This window comes from Styela clava, chromosome 11 (genome assembly GCF_964204865.1).
Source record: "Styela clava chromosome 11, kaStyClav1.hap1.2, whole genome shotgun sequence".
Lineage (NCBI taxonomy): Eukaryota > Metazoa > Chordata > Ascidiacea > Stolidobranchia > Styelidae > Styela > Styela clava.
In genome coordinates this window covers 11,460,948-11,486,628 of record NC_135260.1, presented here as the reverse complement: position 1 = coordinate 11,486,628, position 25,681 = coordinate 11,460,948, and the positions used below count along the sequence as shown (strand labels likewise).

The 25,681-nt window shown below is 33.4% G+C and overlaps 1 protein-coding gene and 1 long non-coding RNA gene across 2 annotated transcripts in view; one reads left to right on the top strand and one right to left on the bottom strand.

The window, feature by feature from the left end:
- Positions 1 to 10,181: 10,181 nt before the first annotated feature.
- LOC144429819 (enteropeptidase-like) lies at positions 10,182 to 25,318 on the bottom strand. Its single transcript, XM_078118032.1, has 12 exons — positions 25,160 to 25,318; positions 23,174 to 23,306; positions 21,719 to 21,832; positions 20,381 to 20,439; positions 20,019 to 20,164; positions 19,379 to 19,483; positions 17,203 to 17,351; positions 16,777 to 16,916; positions 14,464 to 14,599; positions 14,005 to 14,115; positions 12,792 to 12,850; positions 10,182 to 12,457 (listed from the first exon to the last, which is right to left on the bottom strand). Coding segments are annotated over exons 1-8 (867 nt in total). The 3' UTR covers positions 10,182 to 12,457; positions 12,792 to 12,850; positions 14,005 to 14,115; positions 14,464 to 14,599; positions 16,777 to 16,914.
- LOC120347565 (uncharacterized) overlaps positions 24,103 to 25,681 on the top strand; it is a 212,880-nt gene continuing 211,301 nt past the window's right edge. Inside the window, exon 1 of the long non-coding RNA XR_013478825.1 lies at positions 24,103 to 24,108. This is a non-coding gene — a long non-coding RNA (uncharacterized LOC120347565). The remainder of the gene's footprint in view (positions 24,109 to 25,681) is intronic.

The window sequence follows — 25,681 nt, the reverse complement described above, 5'->3', positions numbered from 1 at the left end:
GGCGAGCTAACTCTAACAAAAGGGATTGTTTCCCAAATCCAGTAAGTGTGAATGAACATAAAATAATTTAATGAATCCTATTATATTTATATAATTTGGTATAAAATTACATTACTTCCGTAATGCCTGAGGATTTTCAGCACCATTATATTGTTACATCGTTTTATGTTCTAATAAATAACTAGTAAGTAGTTTGGCCAATCATGATACATGTTTAACCAGTTTTCTCATCAATTACATGGTCAGCACGATGTGAGATAAAAAGAGACGCTGTAGACCGAAACAGCGCAGTTCTTAGAATTGGGTGGATCCTATTTATTCAAGCGTGTAAGAATACTTTATCATGACCTTCGTTAGTCGAATGCGAGGAACGTAATTGGAAATCTGAGAATTTTCATCCTGGTTTTATTCGAATTTGAAGTTGAAAGAAGAAATGAGCCGAAAAATCAAAATCAATAATAAGTTGATATTTATGTTAACTATTTATATTAACATAGAATTCAAATTGTTATTTTACGTATATTTTTCATTTTTGCAATAGAACAATAATCAATATGTCAAAGCAAAAATATCTCAATCACTTTAGATAGCCATTCATATAATTACACAGTTGCTAACAGTAACAAGAACAAATTCGGCGTTAATAAAGTTGAAAGCATATGATAAGTTACAGGAGGTGTCACGCAACATCAATTTTACTTACCGTACTAATGAAAACACTACAATCGGGTGATACACCCGTAAAAGTTATTTTGCTTTCACATAATAGTATATTGTTTGATGTTTGTTGACTGCTTAAAAACATCACGTTGGAGACTGCAGTTACATTGATCGAAGATTTTGCCAGATTAAAAATATTGCAAGTTTAGCTTGTTAGTTCTGTTCCTATTTCCGCCAGCATAATGATACCACCTATTGACTGCATAACATTCAGGTTGGAAAAATCTCTAAACTGTAAGCAAATGAATCTTTTTACTCATTAGAGTTGATCCAACATTGCACGGTTTGGTGGTCTACTGCACGAAAACTAAACATTTTGTATAAAAGAATTCAAGTTGTTGATCCATGCTATCACGTTGCCTTAAAAAATGCCATCCTATTTACACCGCTTCAGCTGCGAAGGAAATGAAAAACCTAGGTGAAATGATCATGTGCGCAACGATTACTGCACACGTTCCCGGTGGGTGACGCCATCTTTCTACATTTATTACCCATATAGTATGACACAGTATGAACCTTCTGAATAGATCCATAACAAACCTCGGAATCAGTTTTCGCAATTTGATCGATCCGCCCCATTTTTTATCTTTTTACTATGGCTTTGATTTCCAAAATACCAAAATTGGTTTGACGTACCAGTATGTGTACTGGCAATCTCTCCCATCTTAAAAAACTAATCGATATTTGAGAGTGTCATAAAAGTGAAAAAATCACTGTTAACATCGTTTGGAATTACAACACAATCGTCTTCGCGTCGGAAGGGTCATGAAAACCCTGAAATTAACTGAGTAGTAGAATTTACGTCGTTGTCTTTCAGTTTAAGAATATTAAATATTCTTTATTCTAAATTTAATTAAAAACCGAAGATATTCATAATAGCTATTTAGTACTTGATAGTTTCTCAAAATATTATTTAATAAAATTTTTATTATTGATATGGGGTGGCTTGAAATCGTAACATATATCATGATTTTTGCAATATATTTGTTGATATATATCGTTTTATAACGAAATTTATAAACATAATTTGAATTGAAAATTATGAATTTTCTGAAAACCAATTTCCGTAAGATACCAGCGGAATTTGGATTCGTCTGGCTCAGTTTTTACGTTACTAAAACCCCGGGTTCGTTACATTCGCCCACGCGTCACGGACTCGGTTAAACACAAAAGAAAATTAGCCGCATTTGCTCCTTCCCCTTTGCACTTCTCATTGTGATTTGCAATTCACCTCCGTGACGCATCTCAATTTCTCAGAAAATTACGCAATTTCGTAGTCCGCCGAATATATTTGACAGTGACCTAAATGTGGTATGTATTTACTAGTATGTGCATTGAGAATAATATACTACTATGCATGCCCTAATACAGGTGATCAAAATAAAATATGCAATAATTGCACGTGTCAAATCTTCCGCACCATGCCCCGTTATCCCTTTACATTGCCTGAACTGCATGGCATACACATGACAGATGAATAAACCTTGATGAATATGAATCAAAACAAAACTTCCATAATACAGATGATCAAATATCATCTAATATGCAATGAAGCGGGTAAAATAGCTTTGAATAGCATGTTATATTCGAATCCTCCCAAATTGTCAAATATTTTCAACATGTTAATGTAAACATAAACATTCATTCATAGATAAAACCCAGCCAAATCAATCAAAAACCCGCTTCGCTGGGCTATGTAAAACGGTTCCATTACATTTGAACCCACGTACATTTGAACCCATGACAATTGCACCTGTATGCTATTGCACCTATGGAATTTTTTTTGTTTCACGGATAGTTAAACCCATACGAACCCTAACCCATGGGTTTTAGCACCCGCATATAGATTGAACCCGTGGATATACGCATGGGTTCAAATGTACATGGCTTCAAATGTACGGTCACCATGTAAAACGTACACAGGTGGCCGTTTCTTGCAAATACGAGTTTGATCATTCGATAATTTAACAAGCTATGACTCGAATACTTTGGATTCCATTACAATTACAACAATATGTCGTAATTAGTATTAATAAAATCAAACAAGATTTTGTATAATTTATACTACTGTTCGATCTCATTGAATTGTTTAAATTTTCAATTACATAAGCGAATTCATTTGTACAGCAAAATTTATCAACAGACAGTCATAAATATTACAATTCATAAAGTAAACAGAAGAATGCAGATTCGTGTTAAAAGTTGAATTGAGTCACGAGATAGTGTAGTCTATAAAATGTATGTGTGTTTTGCATCTATTGGATCTATTCAATATTTTTGATCACGACTTTAATGAAGAAAACAAGTCCCTAAAGAAAAGTTATATAATGTAGCAAATTTTGAATTTATATATTTCACGACAACATAAAGTTTGTTTAGTCAAATTAAAAATAAATTACTGCATTGTAGGAGACTTTTTTTTTCAAATGTAAATTCAATCACTTCAAATTTGTAAAAAATTTTCAATATATCTTATAGTAATGACTATAATTTGTAAAATAAGGCCTTTTCACGGAGATTACCTGAGACTGAGAGATCTCGGTAGATTGAGAAAATGGAGAATTACGAGTAACTTGGTACGAAAATGTAGACTACATAAACTATTATTAGGTATTTGAGAATTAGTCGTTTGCGCCAAGCCTGGTATTTTACACTCAAAATACTCAACAATCCAAATATACAGATTATATAAGATAGCAATCGATTCGCAAAAAAAAACATCTTTGTGAGGACGCAGTATTTTTGTCGATAACTACTAAATAGTAGGTTTTCCCATGTTGGGATATGTTTGTAATTTTTTTAACAACTTGTGTAATTGTATACTTCTTGCTGCCCGGTTTCATCTATATCGTTGTAAGATAGAAAAAAAAAAACACTGTTCAATGTTTTTACCTTATTTAAACCTTACTTATTCTTGATCATGTTTAAAGAAACATGATCAAAAATGGAAAATTTTAAGATGTATGCACAATAACTGATTATTTTATATGATGAATTGAGATTGTGTAATTTTTATGATTAGTGATTAATAATGTTTTAGTCTTTGTAGATGTAGCGATCAACTGTGTTTTATTTATATATTGATATGTTGATAAATATATATATATTATATATATATATAAAAAGTTTTCACATTGCCGTTGTTGCCTAATGCGTGGCTTGAAGCATGCAAATGGTATCTGGCATCCCATCTAATTCAATGATCCGTGTACAAAATCCGAAGCTAACTTGGTAAGAATATTGATCCGCCATATCACATTAGTAAAAATCCCCCCAAAATAGATTAGAAAGTAGATAGAGTTGAATGTTGATCCGTAAAAAAAATGTGTAGCCTCTTTCCACAAAAACATAATATTTCCAAGAGAGAGGGGAACGAATAATCACATGTTGCTACTAGATACTATTCAAATCAAATTAATATTATAAAACCTGAATTAATCACGATAAATGGTCGTTAAATTTAAGGTTTATTGTGAATGACAGGCGCTGCATTACGTTTACCTAATTTTCGTTTAGCTATTTAGTGGTCTATCTACTTCCTGTAGAGCTTACTTGAATTGCATAAACAGAAGTTTTCTCCAGTTTGTTTTAATTTGCAGCAATTTTATTTGGTGTGACGCTGTTATATTTAATTGCAATAGAAGGGAAAATTAATGCTTTATGACTGATTCTGAAATTTTTGCAATAATATTTAATTTAATGGGCTTGATCGTTGTAATTTTGCCATTACAGTAGGAAGTTAGAACAATATTAAACAATACTTTGGCTAATAAAAAAGAAATCTTTGTAGAAGAGGTTGTTTGTGAAGAACAGAGGAATTTGTTCTGACTAAATTGTTTTAACGGATGAATAAGGTTTTGTCCACAATCTTCACTTGAAATTTTGTGAGTTGATAATGAGCTATCATATACGAAACATAAAGAGAGACCATGAAAGATATGTGCATCCTAATAATATTAAACCAATTAATTTATAGTATATAGTCTATAGTATTATTAATTTATTTATAGTATAAAATGTATATTTACTGCACATTTAGAATCGCGTTTTAATCGTCTTGTCTATGAATTCATGTAACCTGAGTTGATTGAAGCTTTTTCTTTGATTTTGTTCTATATGTGAACCCAATTTGCACACTCATGTGGTAAGCCTATAAAAAAATTACACGTCTCCATTCTCAAATATTAGCAAATCAAGATATTTCTGTTTATAAATATTTTGTTTAGCTATCCAAACTTACCATTTTAGTAAAACTTGATTGTTGTTACAACTTGACATGAAGTTAGCTACAATTACACATTATTCACTAGAGCTGCGAATGTATATCTATGAACCTTTCGCCGAGCATCGACTTCCTTGTTTACTTCGTGACATTAGCCAATCAGCAATATGCAAAAAGTGACGTAACAATGCTCCCTTTTAGCTTCCGCTCAGACACTTTTCTCACTCAGACGGATTTTCATGCGTGGATGTAAACAATACCTCGTTTTCGCGATTTTGAACTCTATTCCTTAGTTTTCAGTTGTGTTTCGGAAATTTAAATATAAATCAGATAGTTCAGTGATCACTCTGTCTTCTTAGGAGTTTTAATATAATTGCAGTAATAAAAAATTAGGGTAGAAATAGCTATGATAGACCAATGACATTAAACAACATGATGCGCAACTTCGGCATTTTTGTCCGAAGATCGTATTCGATAGCACGCTCCAATGCACATACTTGACGAGACGAAAACGAGCGGATGTGTGCTGCTTTCAAGGCGTAGCACGAATGGTGTTCGTGCCTGCTTTGACAGTTGTTGTCGATTTTAATGATATTTTGGAAAGTTAAGGTAAAAAGAAATCGGAAAAAGGTAAGGTAATCACTATTGTTGTATATCACGCCCGGGCATCGCACTGTTAAGTATGTGTGGGAAAGCCAGCCTTTGTCAAATACTACGAGGTTATTAATTCAGTACGGTACGTAGTTGCCCATTTGCCGAAATTACATATTTACTTACCCCTTATGGTTTCAAATAGTTTATGCACCTCCAGTTCGATTTTTTTAATCAGTGAGGATATATACTCATTGTTGATTGCTGCTCATTGTAACATACTATTGCGCATTCACTTTTATTTCCGTATTGAATCAAAGTGTTAACAAGTTCACCGAACATTTCACTCATACCGGTCTATATTGTATAGTCTGATCTCTCAAGTATTTGGAGCCACGAATGCTTGTAATTTTCTGACTAAACCCTTTTATTAATTGGTTTATATACCAAATTCAGTAAAATATTTTTTACATAAAACATGAGATATTGGATTTATTAGCTTTTCCAATCTAAATCAAATAGACTGCTTTATTTATTCCTAAACGAAAATTAATAAATCTCCTCTCTTTCTTCAGATGTAAAAGTTGTGGACAAACCTGTCTAAGCATTGTGAGACTCTTGCAGCACAAGAGGCAATAGCAGAAATAGTAAGTATATCAATCAAGAAATTAAGCCGACATAAAGCAAAACTTTCAACTATTCTAATCTCAAATTCCTATTATTTATTCACAGGACAACTATAGCAGAGGGGGAGATATCAGAAGTCTGGCGACATATCAGTGACAGTGTGATTCCAAGAAATATAATTAGAGTACTCCATAAATGTTTGCAATAGAAAAACAACCTATGGAGGCATGCAAAGACATTTGACCCTCCGGTAGAGTTGTGTATGGCCCCCACATCCTGCAGGGCTAGAGGAAAATAACTAAAAATTCCAAAGCGTGAGATTGCATAAGCGGTCTTATTTGTAAAAAGGCACAAAACACGCCAGACAAACTTAAAACAGCTTTGGAAAATGAGGATTACGGGTAACTCACTGCACCTGTGTTATATTTGGTTCATCAACTTTTGGTAGTATTATAGAAGAAATTCCGGAAGGGGTATAATCATCATTCATGATAAAATACTATCATATATTTTTGGACAACTTCAATCTAGACCAGGGATCTCAAACTCGCGGCCCCAGAGAACTTCCAGTGCGGCCCTCGAACGCTTAACAATAATTGTAATAGTATTTTGGAGGTTTTTTTTTTATCTAAATGTAATAGATTTTTCAAATCTTTTAAAGTGAAATTGATTATTCACACAGAAAACAATTTACTGAAAGTAGTTTTGGAATATTAATTTTTTTTGTTCACATTTTGACCCAATTAAGAAACACATCAAGCTAGCAAAAGAATACTTGAATAAAACACTTGAGTGATTAAATTAAACGCAAATTACATGAAGAAGGTGGCATTTTCGAAGAAAATGAGAGTTGCAGCATTTCTGCTTTTTACAAAATTCTGAAGCACATTGTTTAATTTGTCATATTTCCATCAATACAATAAAAAAACACAATAAGCTCAGCAGTCAATATGACAAATTCGAAGACCAACTTCGAACAGAAAATTTCCATGTGTTTGTATATTAATATAATTATACAACGACTTAGTAACTGAAAATCAGTATCAATAATAATTCAAGCAATCCTATGCCACGCAATGTGGTGCAAAATGTCTTGTCGAAGAAATCTGTCATTTGTTTTTTACTGATCTATACATTAAATGATAAAAGTAACTTTTTTGCATTAATGGAATTAATTAAACATTCGCAAAGATCCAGATTAACCCATGATCATGCGGCCTCATTAGTTAGAGTTGGTACTATAAAATCATTTCAGCCTGGCCTTAGTATGCTGGTGACACAAAAAAGATGCCAAACGTCAGGACAAATGGAATTATTAGAAAATTTAGTCTATACTGTAGTATTTTTGTTAATTTTAGGTTCATATATTTACAATAAGTTATTTTTAGTGTATGTATTATTCTTTCCTTATTCAAAGCTTGTTCAAAAATGATTTTGACGGTTGTACATAGAATTTTATGATTTTTTATATTAAAATTATTTTTATAAATAAATTTTTTATAATAAAAATACAGTAACTTGCAAATGTTGCAATAATAGTGGAATGCAAGTATTAATATGTAATTGCATTTGAAATTGAAGAAAATAATAAAACTTAATCCAACTGTTTAGTTGCATCACAGTATATGTCACAAACTAAAACTATCTTAAAAATATCTTCTAAGTATACATTATCAAAAACTGTTTGCGGCTCTTTTTACAATTTCCAAAATGCAATGCCGCTCTCGAAAACCCATGAGTTTGACACCACTGATTTATTCTAGACGATTCCAGCATTGCTTTGGGAAATAATATCACTTCAATTAAATTAAATAATCTCGCTATATTAAATACAAAATCGTTGCTATCATAAAGGTAAACCAATTCAGCCACTCGAAATATATTGGCCTTCACAAAGCAATGGAGGCATAGTGTGCATATTTTGTTTCCAGATGACATAAATGTATTGTCTTGTTTATTACCTCAGTAATAAGTAGTATTGACAAGAAAAAGGTGCCAGTAAATTAGGTAAAAAAATTTTTCTCTTTGTTAGTTAACTCTTTGTTATAATCAGAATTCACAATCAATAGGAATTATAAACATCCAACAATCAATGAGAATTATATGCGAAATCCCTCAGAATAAATTTGTCTAAAATCGGAGGAAGGCAAAAAATATAGGTAGTTTCCATCCACACAAGCATTTCAAGAAGACTTGCTCGAGCCAAACTAAATGAGCATCGTCAGGTGATCGGTAAGGCTGCAAGTTGAAATCAGCCCTGCAACCTCCTGCATAAAAGATAATAATAATTGGTGGGCTATGAGCTAAATTCCTAAATTTAAACAAACCTATCTACGATGCATTATGTACCAGCAATGTTACCTACGATTAACTGAATATGTAATATGTCTAATAAATTCACCTGCAAAAGCAAGTTCGATAGGTGCAAACTTTGTGTTATGGAATTGTATCACAGCACAGTTTTGTATGACACCCTCTTTAAATGAAATTTCAATGATTAAGCGCAAACATTAAAATTACTAACTTTGAACTTTGTCATTATCTGCAAAATGTTCCACATAAATCTTTCCGCTATCGCGTTTGTAATCTTCTCTGATAAAAAAACGTCTATGATGTCCAGAATTGCTCTTTACAGCTTGCCTGCCATTCCAGCTTTCCAAGTGAGCAAAACTTCTTAGATATAGAGATTATTTTGTTTCGTTACAGGCGCAAAAAGGCAGGTACTACACGTAAAAAAGACGCCGAGTAGCAAAAGCGAGCGGAAAACGGACGCGAAAGGCGGCGAGAAATATGTGCATTGGAGCGTATCAGGAAATACAATCTTTTGCCTGTAGTCTTATGGAGTGACGTCAGAGTTGCCTATCATGTTGTTTCATGTCATTGGATAGACTAGGCTAAAATTATTTACCAGTACTTTTAAAAAACAGATTGTTGTATGCGATGAATCCTAATGGTGGTTTGAAACAAATACCCCACTCTTGAAATAAGCCGCGAAAATGTTGCAATGGTAAATTATAGGAAGAACTTTTCGGGGTCAAAGTCTGGGAAAGGTCCATTCCACTCTATCATTTTTATCCCATGCTGAACTCGGAAGATGTATTCAATTATTAATTGGCTTAGTTAAATTATCCCTTCTATTATTACAAAGGAAAAGCCTATTGCATGAATTCAGCATATTGTGCTATAAGATAGAAAGTTGCATCATATAATATGTAATGAAATATTAGTCTAATAATAAATATCACACCAAGTGGTCGAACTCGTCACGGATCACCGCTTGAAGATGTCGAGTTTGTTCTGGTAACGTGACGGCATTTCGCGTCCTCAGTTTTAAGACAGTTGCAAATTCTGAACGATAACGTGACTGTCCATAGGCAGGATTAAGAATATATTACAAAATCATACAGCAAGTTCAGCTTCAATCAAATGAACCCCTACCATTTGCGAGTTGAAAGTTATTAAATATGTGATTCACAGCATGGTTTCAGTGTAACTGTTTAACAGCAGTGAGTGTAGTCTGCTGCCGAACATGCACACCAGCGGATCATGCAGGAAAAGAAACAAAGTAAGTTCAGTGTTCAGTGTTCACGGTGAATTTATGTCTTCCACTCAGTGTATAATAAATCAGTAACTGACTGTGCGTAGATATTAAAAGCAGTTGGCGTATCCACATTGCAACAAGCTCTCACTCGCGACGGTCTGGATACAGCTACATAAAATTGTAAACGGTGATAAATCCAGCCTATTTAATCTAGAAAAGAGGTACACATATATGAAAAGACTCGAATAGGCAGGAAAATGGCTTAATAAGACACTCCAATTTGTTACAAAATCCATACTCGATTCCAGACACATAAACACAAGGAGATAGATAGATTTATGAAAAATGTTCAGTTAAAATGATATGGCAATATAAATGAATCGTTTCACAGAATGTAATATTTAAGACATATTAGAAATTGCAACAATAGTATAAGCTATGCTTCTGCTATTTTATTTTATAGCATTTTATATTTAGGCATTGATAGTCAAAGGTGTTCTTATTTAAGAGACGGCCATTGAATAAATTTGCCAACAAATTCAGATTGTCCAAATGCTGTGAACAGGTTATCAAATAATATATTTTATGTTCAGATATGACCATGGATACAAATTTGCGTTTTCGATATTTATTTTTGTAAGATTGATATATACAATACAAAAATACATATTACAAAACGTAAATGGGAACACAAAATTAACTGCGTTAGTATTAATAAAAATCATAATGCAGCATACTTGAAATTTAAGTAAAATATAATTGAACTGATAAACCTTATACTCAGCTAACTTGTTTAATGTTTTAATTCAACAATACCACGTCTATGGCAGATACAATTAAAGGCAAAAAGTATGACTGAGCTAATGTCAATAATCTGAAATTGACATTTCTTACTTATTTACACACAAGGCTTCGAATAACATTCAAATAATTTTTTCTGGAAATGGAAAATTCACGTTCTTTCCAATTTGTTACAGAGTATGCGGGTTGGGCGGATTAAAAAGAAAATTGGAATAATCGACTGTCAAGGTAATTCAAACCTTCGACATGGTTCCAGCACATTTACAAATGCTGAGTCTGATTTGAAATGTTATCATTATCACTATGTAATAAACAAAAACAATGATACAAGAATGTTTACACAGAATCTACAGTGAATATGATTTATGAAATTAATGCCTAGTGCTAGAAATATTTAAAGAAATAAAATCGGTCGCTCCACTACTTCTTAGAGGGCCAACGTCATATTTGAAATATTCAATTATTGTTAATCTTACTTTATTTTCATCACTCAAAAAACGTGACAGTTTGTAAAAAGTTTAAAAATTAGTCGGACAAAAGTGACAGAAAAATAAAATTATTATGATAATGGCATCAGTGCAAATGAAGAACTTGTTGTTGACAATGACGATTCTTTTGTTGAAGATGGTGTTGATGTTATATTTGAATGAAACGTTGATGCTGAAAATACATAACGGACCACTACATGAACTAAAAAAGGTAAGAGGTTCACACATGGAGTATAACTGTAATATGCTGAAGGATTTTTCTGTGAATTCCTTTTGTTTCGTATTTGAAACATACCACTATAGTACGACTTACTCTGGAGAAAATCGACAGACCAACAAACACAATACACACTTATGTTACGGAAAAATGTACAGGGTTGCAATATATAATATATATATTAAATTCATTTTTACTGTTTCAGTTTTTCAAAGCCAAAGCCAGTGATGTTAACTATTTTGTAATCACGATAGCTGAGATTTAAAAATGTTCCTATTTTTCTGTTACTTATTTTTGTTGAATTATTCAATGCAATATTTATTGTTCAAAGTTGATAGTGATGTTGTTTTGCAACTTTAGTCCAAAGAGGTAAATCTGAACATGGCTGATTGGAGTACAGAAACTACATATATGACGGTAATTTATTTAATACCGCGAATAAAGGATATTGTATAAATAGACACCAGGGATAAAAACACAGAAGAAAACTAAATCAAGTCAACCGCAGTGGAAATTATTTTGATGAAAAAATGCATGCGACATTTAATATAATCACCAGAAAAGTTGTTCGCTTTTGAAACCGTATTTGGTCGAGATGACGCTATTGATTCGCTTGGAACTGTCAAATTGAATACCATTGCCAAAACAAATGTTTACAATTGAAAACTATGTTGCATGTTTTGAGTCGTTTACACGTTGATCTAACTATTAAAATTCAAGTCGAGGATAAATGAAGCACAAACTTCGGCAAATTACACATACACACAATGTTAATTACTTTCGAAAACGAACATCTCTTAAAATTGCGTTCACAAACACAAAATTCAAACTAATTCTGGTAAGATTTTTGAACTCAATAAAATATATAAAATCAATATTATATTTAATAAAATAAAATAATTTGTTTTAAAACACGATTTCATCGACCTATCTCTAAACTCCGATGCGAATTGTTCAACGAAGTAAAAATTAATAAGCAGTCCAGGCAATAAAACCACAGGTTAACTAGATTTTTGTATTCAAAAAACAACATACAACTGAATCAACAAGTAACGAACTATGATTCAACTGCCAGAGTAAAATTCGAGATGGTTAATGGGCTCGTTCAAGATCTCTTTTCTCCAATGCATCGATATACTTCAAATGACCGTACTCGAAAATGGAGGAATCGCTAGGTGATTACTTTTTCTGTTGATGTTTTTCATTTTTTTTTAGGCCTACGGATCTCGCACATAATCTTTCTGTTGTATCTTAATATAAAGAAATTTTGATTAGACATTTGACTTTCGTGTGCATATATTTGGGCATTAATTACGCTCACTTAGTTATACTGATTTTTTGTATTGTTTTTGCTAATTTCCTAAATACGCCATGACCTGAGGCAGCACAATAAAGCGAAGATATGTTTTCTCTTCGTATTGACGGCAAACAACACAAATTAATTGAAGCAGTTTTGGAATAACGACATGTTACAAATCTGTAGTCGATCTGTCATGTTTTTAATAATGAATACATATTTGAGAAAGAGTCGCCTAGATCCAACTTATACACTGTTGGTGTTTATTGCCACAAGTTCGAACTTACCCAAAGAAAATGCGGAGCTTCAAATTGTGTTCCACAGAAACCAACATTGTTAACGTGGGCTGAAATATAGGGTACACGTTAGGACCAAATACTCAAATGTGGACATTTAGTTAACATTAGGTTTATTCACAGCGAATACTATCTAAGCTTTTTTATACTAAATTAAAATCAAGTCAAGTTAAAGATCACTGTACTATTATTAATAAACAAGAATGGAATCGGCGATGTATTTATGAGTCGTTTTTTAGCAACTAATAAAAACTATGGCGAAGAGTTATGCTTGAACAAGGTAAAATATAATTTGTTGAAATTTTTCGAAATCCCCCCATTTCCTATGAAAGAAAAACAAGAAAGCAATGCTCATATATATATATATATATAGAAACGAAGGCCAAAACAAGGTACTATCAAATCTTTTACAATGCCGGTAAAAAGTTGATAACAGCAATGATTCGCGACCATCGGATCAATGTTGATTGATTTTTATTCGAAATTTTTCGAACCAATTTTCAATAAAATGATGAGATTTTCCATTGTGCAAATGCACTTGGAAATGCGATACATGTACTGTAGTAGTTCTACATCCGCCTTTAATGTCCATGCCGATGCTTTCTCTTTTCAGGGAAAAAGCCGATTGTGGAGTGTTTGGAGGTTGGCCATTTTTAGCATATCACTACGTACAGAAAGCAGGGGAAATTCAAGCAGAAACCGACTATCCATAATGTTGCGAACTAGGAGGTAAAAAGGGTAAGTAAGAAAGAAGTCGACGGTTGACGCACAATGGTAATCTTTAGTAATGTACTTGCCATTGATTGTGATCCCCTTGTGCGGGTTCCAATCTGTGCGAAATACAGGTTAACCCAAGAAAAACAGAACCAATGAATAATTATTTGATTTCTACAAAAATGGAAAAATTTATTAGATTTTTTCAATGCTTCAACTTCTGTTTGTACATAATTGTACTTAATAGAGCTCACAGAAACCTATGTGATAAATAAAAGTAATAGCCTGCGACAACAACGATCTGTAATCAGTGAAAATTTCAAAGCAATTGGTAGCCAGTAGTTAAAGAAAAGGGCGCCATTAGTTGAAGAGAAAGGTGATTTTTTCACAGCAACAAGAATACAACGACGACAACAACAATTTAACAAAACGATCAATAGGTCTTCTCTGTGTACAATAAATCAAAGCTGATAGAAAAAATATGACTTACGACATTCAATTTCATCTCTGTTGTTCGAACAATCTTTGATTCAGTTGCATTGTTTGTCATCTGGTATACACGATCGATCCCAACATCGAAATTCGTTTGACTGGCACGCGGCTTGAAGTAAAAAAAATTATCAATCAAAACTAAGTTAAGTGAATTATAGATTCAAAACATCAAAAAAATATTTCCACATACAAAAAATCGATCACACAGAAAATCGAATGTGATCAAATATTTGGCAAATATAAGTAAACAGTTCAAATTTATGGAATAGGTTAAAAATTTGAGCTTCTGTGAACCAATGATTTCGGGATAGTGACTTTGCATCGTGATACAGTGCAATTTGTCTAAAATCAAGGCGATACCCTTTAGCAGTTTGCAACTATTCGCAGTAGAAGGGTTTACAATAACTACATTTGAATTCCAATCAATCACATTTTCACCTCTAATAAAAGAACTTACGAATTGCTGTCCAATTTAGTTTAAACCCGGCGTTCGTTGCTGATTCATCACTTCAAAAAGTTATCAACAGTTCATTTGAACTTGATTCAAAGCTACGAATTGATTTATTATTAACACTTAGGCTTTCATCAAATATCTGAATAAAATATATTTTAATGAAATCATTTGCAAAGAACATAATGTCAACACTAGGTTGACAGTTCAGTTGTAAAAAAAAATATCATCATTTCTTGTCTAACTGACAACCAGGATATTTGAATATTCTTTTCTCTAGCATAGAATTGATAACCAGGATATTTAAATATTCTTTTCTCTAGCATAGAATTGATACACAATATCCTTGGCATGGTTAATTTAATGGAAGTTAAGTTGATGTAAATTGGATAATTTACATTCGTGTTGCAGTTGTTAAGTATATATTTCGAATTCAGTGTAGTTACTACAGTCTAGTTTAGTTGATAGAGCGTTAGACTCGACTATATTGAGATCTCAGGTTCAAGCCCGCATGTCCATCAATTCATTCATAGTGTATTTGTAAGGTAGGCATGGGTTGGGTTCTAGGAAAATTTGTCGCAGGAAATTTCGCCGTAGGAAATCTCGTTGCAGGAAATTTCGCCGCATGAAAAATCGCCGCGAGAGCATTTTGCTGTAAAACAGTATTTGAGATAGAAACAGTTAAGTTTTTACGTCCCTTTAAAAAAAAAAAGATTTGTTATTTAAGAGTATACTTTTACAGCATAATGCTTTTGCAGCGATTTTCTCATGCCGCGAATTTTGCTACGCGACGAAATTTCATGCGGCGAAATTTCCTACGGCAAAGTTTCCTGCGGCAAAGTTTCCTGCGGCGAATTTTCCAGACACGTTAGCATTGTGTGGAGTAAAAGCACAAAAATGTCGTTTTAAACTTTACCTAATATCCTAAAATTATACTAAATTTCTAATGAAAAAACGACTCATTTACGAAATATTGCAACCATCGTAATTGTTTTGATACAGCTGGAGCCGGAGTTGTAAAAATGGTTAATATATATCTCTTTTTCAAAATTTATCTATACCTTTCTAGAACTTTCACTATTCCCGTCATATATATTCACGTTCACGTAATCGTATATGCACGTTTAAAATAGTGAAAATCTACATCAATGAGCTTATCATAAAGAGAACATTAATAACAAATTAAAACTCTGAAATAGTAATACCAAGGGTGATCAAGTAATGCGTGGAATAGAAAACAGGAAGACATTCGATTTTCGGGAGCTGACTATTGAAAATGGTTAAAAAGCTTAGACATGAAATAAATTATTAAAAACCTTTATATCTATAAAATAATATTTTATTAACGATTTGAACGAGCTATCTCCCTAACTTTGGTTTTCGACACCTACCACCAATGCCAGAAATATACTTAACGTTGGCTTGTATAATTCAAAAGACTTTTAGTAAAGTTATTGATCTATAATGGTATAGCGAGTTATTATGCGAAAAATATGAATCATAATCGATCATCACAATACATTTGTCTTTCAAAAATCAGAACTTTGGTCGATAATATCTACCTTGTGGTATCACGGAAAAACATTTATTTGCAGATCAATCACTCGAATACTATTAAATTCAGTAAATCGAATGAAACAAACTTACAATGTTGGCTGGTGCACGTAGAAGCCAAGAACAAACAAAATTAGTTGAATATTTCCCGTCAACTGTTGGAATTTCAACTTCTCCCGATTCTCTTTCCTGAACTTGGCGATCTTCGCATTCTAAATTAACGTGTGTAGGAAAGGCATGTTGTTCTCAGGACCGGTAACATGTTAAATAAATTGATAAATAGCGACTAGCAAAATTAGGAAGAAACCGAAATATTTTAAACTCGTTTACTAATATATAACTATTGTGCAATTACTATTTGAAGTTATTGTGAAAAGTAAAGTTATTTAGTGACCACAACACGGGAGTGGATCCTAAATAAAATTTCAAAACTTGTAATCTTCATATGCAAATTATATGCGAATTAAATTTTGTTAACTCTTACATGGTTGTAAGTAAGGAACAAAAGCCGGAATACTAGTCAAACATGTTGGTTTGCCTTGAACTCCACATTGATGAGTAAAGGAAATAATTCCGATGACTTCCCAACTTGAGTTACTATTCAGTATTACAGCTGGTCCTCCTGAATCACCCTGAAATTTGAAAAAATCCGCGGATTGGGGGTATGCGGTGGGCGTCAGATCATTCACACTTTTATTACTTGCGATATAAATTAAGCAAATATTATTTCAACGTAAAAAAAACAGTGTTGAATAAAACATATACCTGGCAAGCTCCCATTCCAGCACCATCAACACCCAAACATATTGTTGATGTCGGGAGATGTGTAGTGGGTGAAAGTTCACCGAACGATTTATTGCATTGGTCCAACGTTAATACAGGAAGACGAACTTGTCGTAAAATTTCTGATAAACCAGTTTCAATTAGAAATAATATTAATCCAATATTGATTGTTTAGCCCCATGTAACAGGATACAGTACATGAATACATTTATAATTTTAATTCTAATGCAACCAAAAATGTCGAAACATACACAACTACTTGAGTAAATGAAATAATTTCAATAGCTAATGAAACGCAATTTATCGTCGTTTATGCTATAGCCAAAACCCTAGTCAGTTTGTTTACTTGCTGCTTTCAACCTTTCTGGATTGAATGCAAAGAATAATTAAACTAGATGAAATACTCACAATTACGAACCCATCCGGTCACAATAACTGCCTCTCCTGTCTCTGGATTACGAGTAGGCAGACAAATACTTTTTACCCATTTTGTATTATTTGCTTTATTGGAAAGATGGAGAAGAGCTATATCGCGATATCCTTGAGAGTTGTGATGACTGAAGTGAAATAAAATTGCTTTAAAGCGTTTTGAAACATCAAGTTGAGATAATTAGTGGGAATGAATAGGAGATTTCTGACTGTGTATGGATTGGAAGAATTTGAAATGAAGCTCCGTTTAGACTACAAGTCGTTCATCACATTAATTCGATCGGATTCACAAAGCATCATAGTATGATAATATAGGATTTACGTATAATCCATGTCGGATATGGGATTAGGCATCTAACGAGATTCCCATTGGAATATAATTCATAAATATTGTTAGATTTAGGTTTAGCCTCTACTAAACAGGCCAACATAACGAAGAGACATGCGAAACAACAAAATTGACTGATTTTGTCAACTTTAAATTCATAACTATTATACATGTGTCCATCAGATCCTTCATAAAGTATATTGTTAATGCTGAATTTATTTTGCTCTTTATAACTAACAAGACAGCTATGCTCAAATATATGGACACGAAGTCAATAACGAAATGTTTTACCAAAATTTCCCCAAAAATTTCATTCCCATGGACAAGCCTGGCATAATGAAACTGCTGGTAGTTGGGTAACAGTTTCATTTAGAAACATCGCAGTTAAGTGCAGTACAAAATTGGCTGAAGAGGAATATAAATGGATGTCATTGAAAAAAAAAATAACACTCAATTTACACAAACTATGCATTTTTATATGGTTATTTTTACCAAAACAATAATTAACTTGATGAGCGTGAATTTGTCAAATGTAGAAAGATATCTTGTCGTGGCATTGTTAAAAGGCTTTAGCATTGCGTGTGTGATGTCATAATTTCGTCCGAAACCATTCAATACATCACTGAAACAAGATGAACATTTTGTAAGACAACATTGGCTTAAATAACATTCCATGTTAAGTTCAACTTGGTTATAGAACATATGACATAATTAGAATTATGTTACGCACTTCCGAAAGCATTCGTGTCTCGTATACAAAGCCTGGGATAAAGAAGTTTTTACATTAACCTAATCCCTATAATGATGCTACTGGGCAAGTTATTTTTGAACGGAGTTCATGTGCACTCTTCATGTAGCGGAGGGAGGTGAAAGCTCATAATACAAATAACGATTTTATCGCTTCTGGATAAAAGGCATTTTGCTATGACTTTCAAACGTTTTTCATAAGGTCTAAAAATTAATAAAAAAAAGTTATTTGGAGTGAACATCTTTATGCAGTAAAATTACCGAATATTACAAGGTGATTCGTGACGAGGTATTTCAGAAAATATCCCTGAAACCCCCCCGACTTGATTGACCGATTTTTGTGTCATTTTCTAGCTTGCCGGTGACCATTACAGGTTATCTTCGGTGAAATCGTTACTGCATCATAAAATAAACTCTTCACCACCGAAATCGGAGTACCACTTACCGAACATTTTTTAGAGTGATGTCTGGTAAAGTTCGTGACTGCAAGTAACTTTTTTCCACTTCGCTCTATCTTTTTTAAGTTGTTTTATACATAATAATTTACAGAGATATACAAAGATGTACAACATAAAAATAATTTTGTACAAAATATGCAATATATCTTGAATGAAGAAACGATTACGGCGAGCTTATAATTTCAATAAATATGAAAACGATATTACAATATATTGTCAATCGGGGTACCGCGGCACCCTAGGATTTCCCCAGTAGTCAAGGCGTCCCGCTTGTTTCCTGTCAATTCCGAGTCGGTCCGAAATGTTCATTGTTCATTATAATCAAATATCTATGTTTGCACAATTATTATTTAAGCTTGCTATACTTTACAGATCATTTGTTTTGCTAGTATTCAGTGTTCTGCTATATATATCTATGGTTTATATAATTCAGACAATAAAAGACAACCAAACTATTGCACAAGGGTTCCCCGAGTTTTATGGGGTTATCTCCCCACCAAACAGGTTGAAAACCGCTGCTTTAAATGAGCTGAACTGAACGTTGCAGATACGTAGTTCGACTTTCACTATTGGTATCTGTTATTGATATCATCTCAGTAGATTCGATAATTATTGGTCTTACTCATATTTCGGATGAACGTAAATTTCATCTGCTGTGATTCTCCGTTCTTTTGTGACGTCAATAGTTGTGGTATTATGATCACCCAAAACGACGGACATTGTGTATCTGAAAATATCAGAAAAAAAAAAATTCATGGCGTCATTGTTTCAGAAAAATAGTGGAATACATCACGGATAGCGAATTTCCGATTGCCCGTGCACGACAATACTTTACCAAATTTCTGTTTTAGGTGATATTGTCCAAGATTTCGCAAAAAATAAATTATTATTTGTATCATGTGATAACAATATGTAAAGATTTGGATGTGTATGAGATATTAAGTTATGATGTTAAGTCTATGTATTGTTCAAAAGTCATAAATAAATTAAAAAGGGTTGGCGTTTAATGAGTTTTGGGTTCAAGGCCCATGACTACAGCTCTGATACTTAACTACATGCAACTCTCATACTTAGCGTTTTCTCCTGTGTAAACTTCATAAACCTCACTTTAAATGTTGTTACCGATAATATCTTTTCAATCATAATCATACATGAAATGGCTTATTACATTATACAGACATATATATACAACATAATCTAACGAAAGCGTTTACAGTAATAATAAGGCTGTTGTCCTAGTTCCCCATAGTATTTAAACACACCCTTTGGTTATGCAATGTGCCGCAGTCCTCACCCATTCGTCAGAAATCAAGACTCCGCTGCATACCATCTTCCCTGCAGATAATACACCAGCCTGCCAAGGCCATGAGCCTTGCTTCGCTTCGGATCCACCTATTATCCTATGTTCCTGCGTATAATACGTACAATAGGATTATCATGCAGTACGAGGCACCAGTGACTATGATTATACGACTTTGGATGTCAATTTGCACATGGTTCAATTAAAAAGTGGCTTGTGGGCTGTAGTAGAAATTTGTTTTGACGTGCTAACTACAGCATCAGGTGTACAAAAGGCAATTTATGTCCAAAAAAAACTTTTAGGAAGAGAAAATGAGAGTCTTACCCATATAAAATCAGCAGCAATTTCTGGTTTGCCACATTCATTTCCCGCTTGTGTAGATGCTATTAAACAATATTAAAGAATGCTTTTGTGCAAATTCATGTGTCAGTTAATAAACGTAATTTCGCTGTGGTACGTAATTTACTATTTAACATTCATGCCATAATCACAAATATTTAGTTTACTGCTTTTTCAAGAATCATGATGGACATTTTACACCTGGTAACTTTACCTAAAGAATATAAACACTAGTGAGTGATCCAATCAATATAATGAAACTTTATGTTATATCAATGCTGTATAATTCATTCGGCACGTTCCAGACCCCATAGGTACAGATACAAGCTTGAGTTAGGTGGGGCTTGGACCGAACACAGGAAATACTAGGACTCGTAAACGAGATCTCCAAACATTATGTCAAAGTAATAAAAACGCAATATATATTGGCCATACATGTTCCCTGTACCCAGGGGCGTGCCGAACTCTCCTGCTGCCCGGGGCGAGTTTCGGATAATGCTGCCCCATATATCTAACTTCAAAAATATTTCGTGGAATGAACAAATTATAGAATAGAATAGAATTATGCATGAAAATAAATGAAAACGTTTGTCTTATTAAATAAATCATCAACCTAAGCAACAACCTCATATTTACAAGATCGAACACATTTATTAGCAAAAACATGTTCAATCGCAAGTTCGCTACAAATGTCGATGTTGATCAAAGATAAACCTAACAGGCCCTGATTTGACATCGAAGACATTAAATTTGTTTTCATCTGTTTCAACTTTGAGAACTTTCGTTCGCAACTAGCAATTGAATAGCCAATTATGAGTAATAAAGAATATGCAAAGCACAATGTATGAAAAACATTCCTGTCGAGCCCAATAAACGAAGCAATAAAATCTTCAACATTTTTTGGAAAATATCTGTTTCCATGTCGAAAAAGCGACGCATCAGTAGACATTTTACCAATCACGCAGACAGATTTTCTCGCATGATTGTAAACATTACCTTTTCACCTTTTTGGGTGATATTTGTCAGTTTTTGGTTATGTTCGGAAATTTCAGTGCGATCCAATAATTCAATGATTATTCTGACTACTTATAGTGTAATTGCTGCTAATCAAAAATTGGACTGGAAATAGCTGTGAAAAACTAGGCTAGGTTCTGCTGCCCCCTATAACGTGCTGCCCTGGGCGACTGCCCCCTTCGCCCCCCTCTAGGCACGCCACTGCCTGTACCTAAATACCAGTAGCGCAATATAACGGGACTTATTTATCTAACGTTTAGTCTCGACTATCGAACAATTGTAAACGAAAATAAAAGTAATGAAACTCACCACATGATGCTTCGTCAGCAGGATCATTTGGGCAATCGATTTTACCATCGCATTTATATGTTATATCAACACAACTTCCAACCCAGCATTGAAATGATTTACTGACACATTCCGCTGAAAAAGTAAATTTAGAAGTTTATTATTTTTTTAAAACTGTACATATAAAATTTTCCTCATTCAAAATATCTAGTGAAGTATTATCTAATAGGAATACGTAGAAAGCAATTTAGCAGCACTGGAAAAAAGCCCTGAATGAAAGGTCATCGTAAAATTTATATTCGGCTATATATTATACTCGTGTCCGGTGATGTTTCGATTGAAATTTGAGTAGTTGTGTACGGTGCGTTATTTAATATTCTTGCCCAGTGGTTCCCAACCATGAGTCCATGGATCCTAGATGTCCACAGTAATATGTTACGGGGGCTTCGCATGCATATTGTGAAAAAAATAACACAAGAGAGCAATGCTAAAATATATGGATCTCAAGGACAAAACGGGTATCTTTTACAGTGAACCACCCGTGCCGCAGTCTAATTTTAATAACGTCATCGCACAAAAAATCCCATAGAAGAATCCACAAATTTTTTTTAAAATAAACAAAAGTGATAGCCTTCTGGCGACAACAACAAACTTCAACCACTGAAAATTTCAAAGCAATCGGTCCTGTATTTGAAAAAGAACAAAAAACACTCAACGAATTCTAAAAACATAAACAACAACGACATAATACTGAAACGATCTATAAGTCTTCCACTTCGTGGCCAATAATGGAAAGGCGCAGTCTAATTTTGATAACGTCATCGTACAAAAAAATCCCATAAAACACGCATGTTCTATTAAAATAAACAAAAGTGATAGCCTTCTAGCGGCAACAACAAACTTTAACCACTGAAAATTTCAAAGCAATCGGTCCTGTATTTGAAAAAGAACAAAAAACACTCAACGAATTCTAAAAACATAAACAACAACGACATAATACTAAAACGATCGATAAGTCTTCCACAAAAAAGGATCATGGTAGTCTTGATCGTATAGATAGGACGACAAATCAAGGGCAACTCTGTTAACCAGGCTGCATGGAAACACGATATTACTCATACGAACGAATGGCCTAATTCACATCAAAAGATTATTTAAGCCGGCATTTGATCATGATCAATGGGATGTTTGGCATGTTATCTTCTTCATTCATCTCGGATCACCATCCAAATCCAAGTTGAATCTTATGTTTATTTTGATAGGAATTGCTTATAGTCGAGACGACTTGTACATGATACAGACAGTATCAACTATTTTATTTGGAAGTACACAGCTTTCAGGAAAATAATCAGTAGTAGCATACGAAGGACATTACTGAAAAAGTTGGGAATCACTTTCTAGCCTACATTCTCTAAAAAGGATTGATTTAATATGGACATTCTGATCTCAAGTCCATGAGAAAATCTCACAACATACCTTCTGCTGTCCAATTTAACGAAAACCCAACTGCAACCCCAGGCAACGTGCCGCTGTTGAAAACTAACGTCAAATGATTTGTTGACGACAGAAATCCTCTTGGTGGATATTCTTCACAAAATTTGTGCTGAAACTACATAAAATATAAACACAATAATACAATTTTACTTATTTGGCAATCTTCAATTACACTTTCATCAGAAGAAAATTATTTTTAGTCAAATATAATAATTTTTTGTTGTAAACAAAACAACATAGATGCAGATATTAAATAAAACTTGACATTATTATTTTAGGACGAAAATTTTTATTCAATATAGCTAACGTACAAATTTGTTTGTTATGCTGTACTAGAAGTTTAGCATCAAACAAATTGAGCCCCAATCAATTCCTGGAATTTAAAATGGCCCTTTTTAAACAAGAAACGTTTGAATGTCACTTTCAATTCATGTATAACCAGAATTTCATAGGTTAACTCTTGTTAATTGAACTGGATCCAAACTAAGATTCGTTTTTCTTTTGATTTCTTATTCTACGTTATTGCCAATGTCTGGTTCAGCAAATAGCGAAGATATAATTTTAATGTGTTTTCAATAGCGAACAAAATACAAACAGATAAAGACTGGAATACTTCGAACTTGTTATTTGTTTTCATTGCTATGGTACCCATGACAACAAGGTTTTAGAAACACTACGCATAATATGTAAAATGGTTCTGATTACATATCTATATTAGTAAATTACTCTTTGAAATAACCAAAAGATTACTTCGTGAGAGACATACGCACAGGGGACGGATTGCATGGAAGCTGACAGTTCCATTGGATACCTATAATGATTTTCAGACACAAATTTAGACATGTGTACTCAAATTCAATACAGTAAAGTGCCAGTAGAATTGCTCCGTTTTAATAATATTTCATAGAATATTCAAATATCATAATTACCGGTTTGTGCACATGAAATTGGCTTTCAATTAAAGCGAACAATTAGTTTCAGGGAGGGTCGTCTTAACAAAACACGTTGAACACGTTGAACGTCCTTCATTGCTACGAGAAAGAATTGACTTACAACAAAACATGACACGAGACATTTAAACACCACCACCAGATTACCGGTTAGAAGTAAAGTTCACCGATTACCACAGATGAAATATACAGCTGCCAAAGAAGAATATTCCGAACTTTTGAAACAAGGTATAATTTCACCATCTACAAGTGAGTGGGGTAGCCCTATCACGGTTGTTTTGAAGAAAAATGGAAAAATTCATAAAACAAACTCATACAGGATTTGTGAAAATTATAAAAATCTCAACAATCAAACAAAAAAGGATACATACTCCATACCAAACATCCAGTCCTTTACAAATGAAATTCATGGATCGGAAATATTCACCAAAGTTGACTTGCGATCAGCATATCATCAACTACCGATGAAATCCGAAGATATGGACAAAACCACGGTAGTTACGCCTTTTTGGCGCACTTCGATATCACGTGACTTCATATGGTACTAAAAATTCAGGATCAACTTTTTAAAGACTCCTCGATATGGCTATCCGCAATATTCCAAATGTTTCTGCCTATGTGGACGATATTTTGGTATTTTCCAAATCTCCAAAAAAACACGAAGAGCATCTCAGACAACTTTTTCAAAGACTACACGACTACGGTCTAATAATTAATTTTGACAAATGTCTATTAGGAGTACCCGAATTAATTAGATTTATCATCGACGTATAAATACGACTCGATATCTTTCAATAAAAAAAAGGCTAGTGTGGATAAATGTTTTAAGATTTGTATTATGTGTATCGTGGAATTCTGAAAATAAAATCAAACAGAGTTTTCTAAAGTTTCTTGATTAACGTGGGCATTGAAGCTGAAGGGTGAACGGGTGACTTACGAGTCATAGACAATCTACAAAATAGCAAAATACGGTGACCACTAACACCGCAATGCTTTAAACCAGTGGTTCACAACCTACCATGGCTTGTGAGTCGCTTTCAACAATTGCCGAGAAACCGTCTCTACAAAACGTGCGAAAATCAAATTCGACCAACTTACGAACGTCGGAAAGATTCAAATTGCCTGGAACAACGATTGAAGTAGCAAATTGCTGACAAGCCGAAATATTCAAAAACATTATGAAAAGACAATAATCTCAATTGAAACAGTTGAACTATGGTAACGGATTCTGGAAACGTTAAAATCATGAAAATGGACTGTATTGAACATCGATCGAAATAATCTCTTTTAGATCATGATATATGTTCGAGGTGAAAACCCTAATCAAAAAACGAACTGTTGAAAACAATGAACTATATGGACTGTTTTAACCGAATACGGTAAATTACGCGCTCTATTCCGAATAATAGAGAGAGGAATTGTCGCGCGTACCTAATGGATATACAGATCAGGAGCATGTTATCTACAATTTGTTTCATGATTTGCAGGTTTTTCTACTCATTGAGACAGACATTTTTCATTCTTCCACTATTACTAACGT

Excerpts from the sequence above, each read along its gene's own strand:
- LOC144429819 (XM_078118032.1), bottom strand. The coding sequence starts at position 25,318 with ATGTTTTTGAATATTTCGGCTTGTCAGCAATTTGCTACTTCAATCGTT. Across the intron at positions 19,484-20,018 it reads GCACATTGCATAACCAAAGG|ATACACAATGTCCGTCGTTT; the intron begins GTGTGTTTAAAT and ends TGATATTTTCAG. Across the intron at positions 17,352-19,378 it reads TACGTTCATCCGAAATATGA|TCATCACAACTCTCAAGGAT; the intron begins GTAAGACCAATA and ends ATTTCACTTCAG.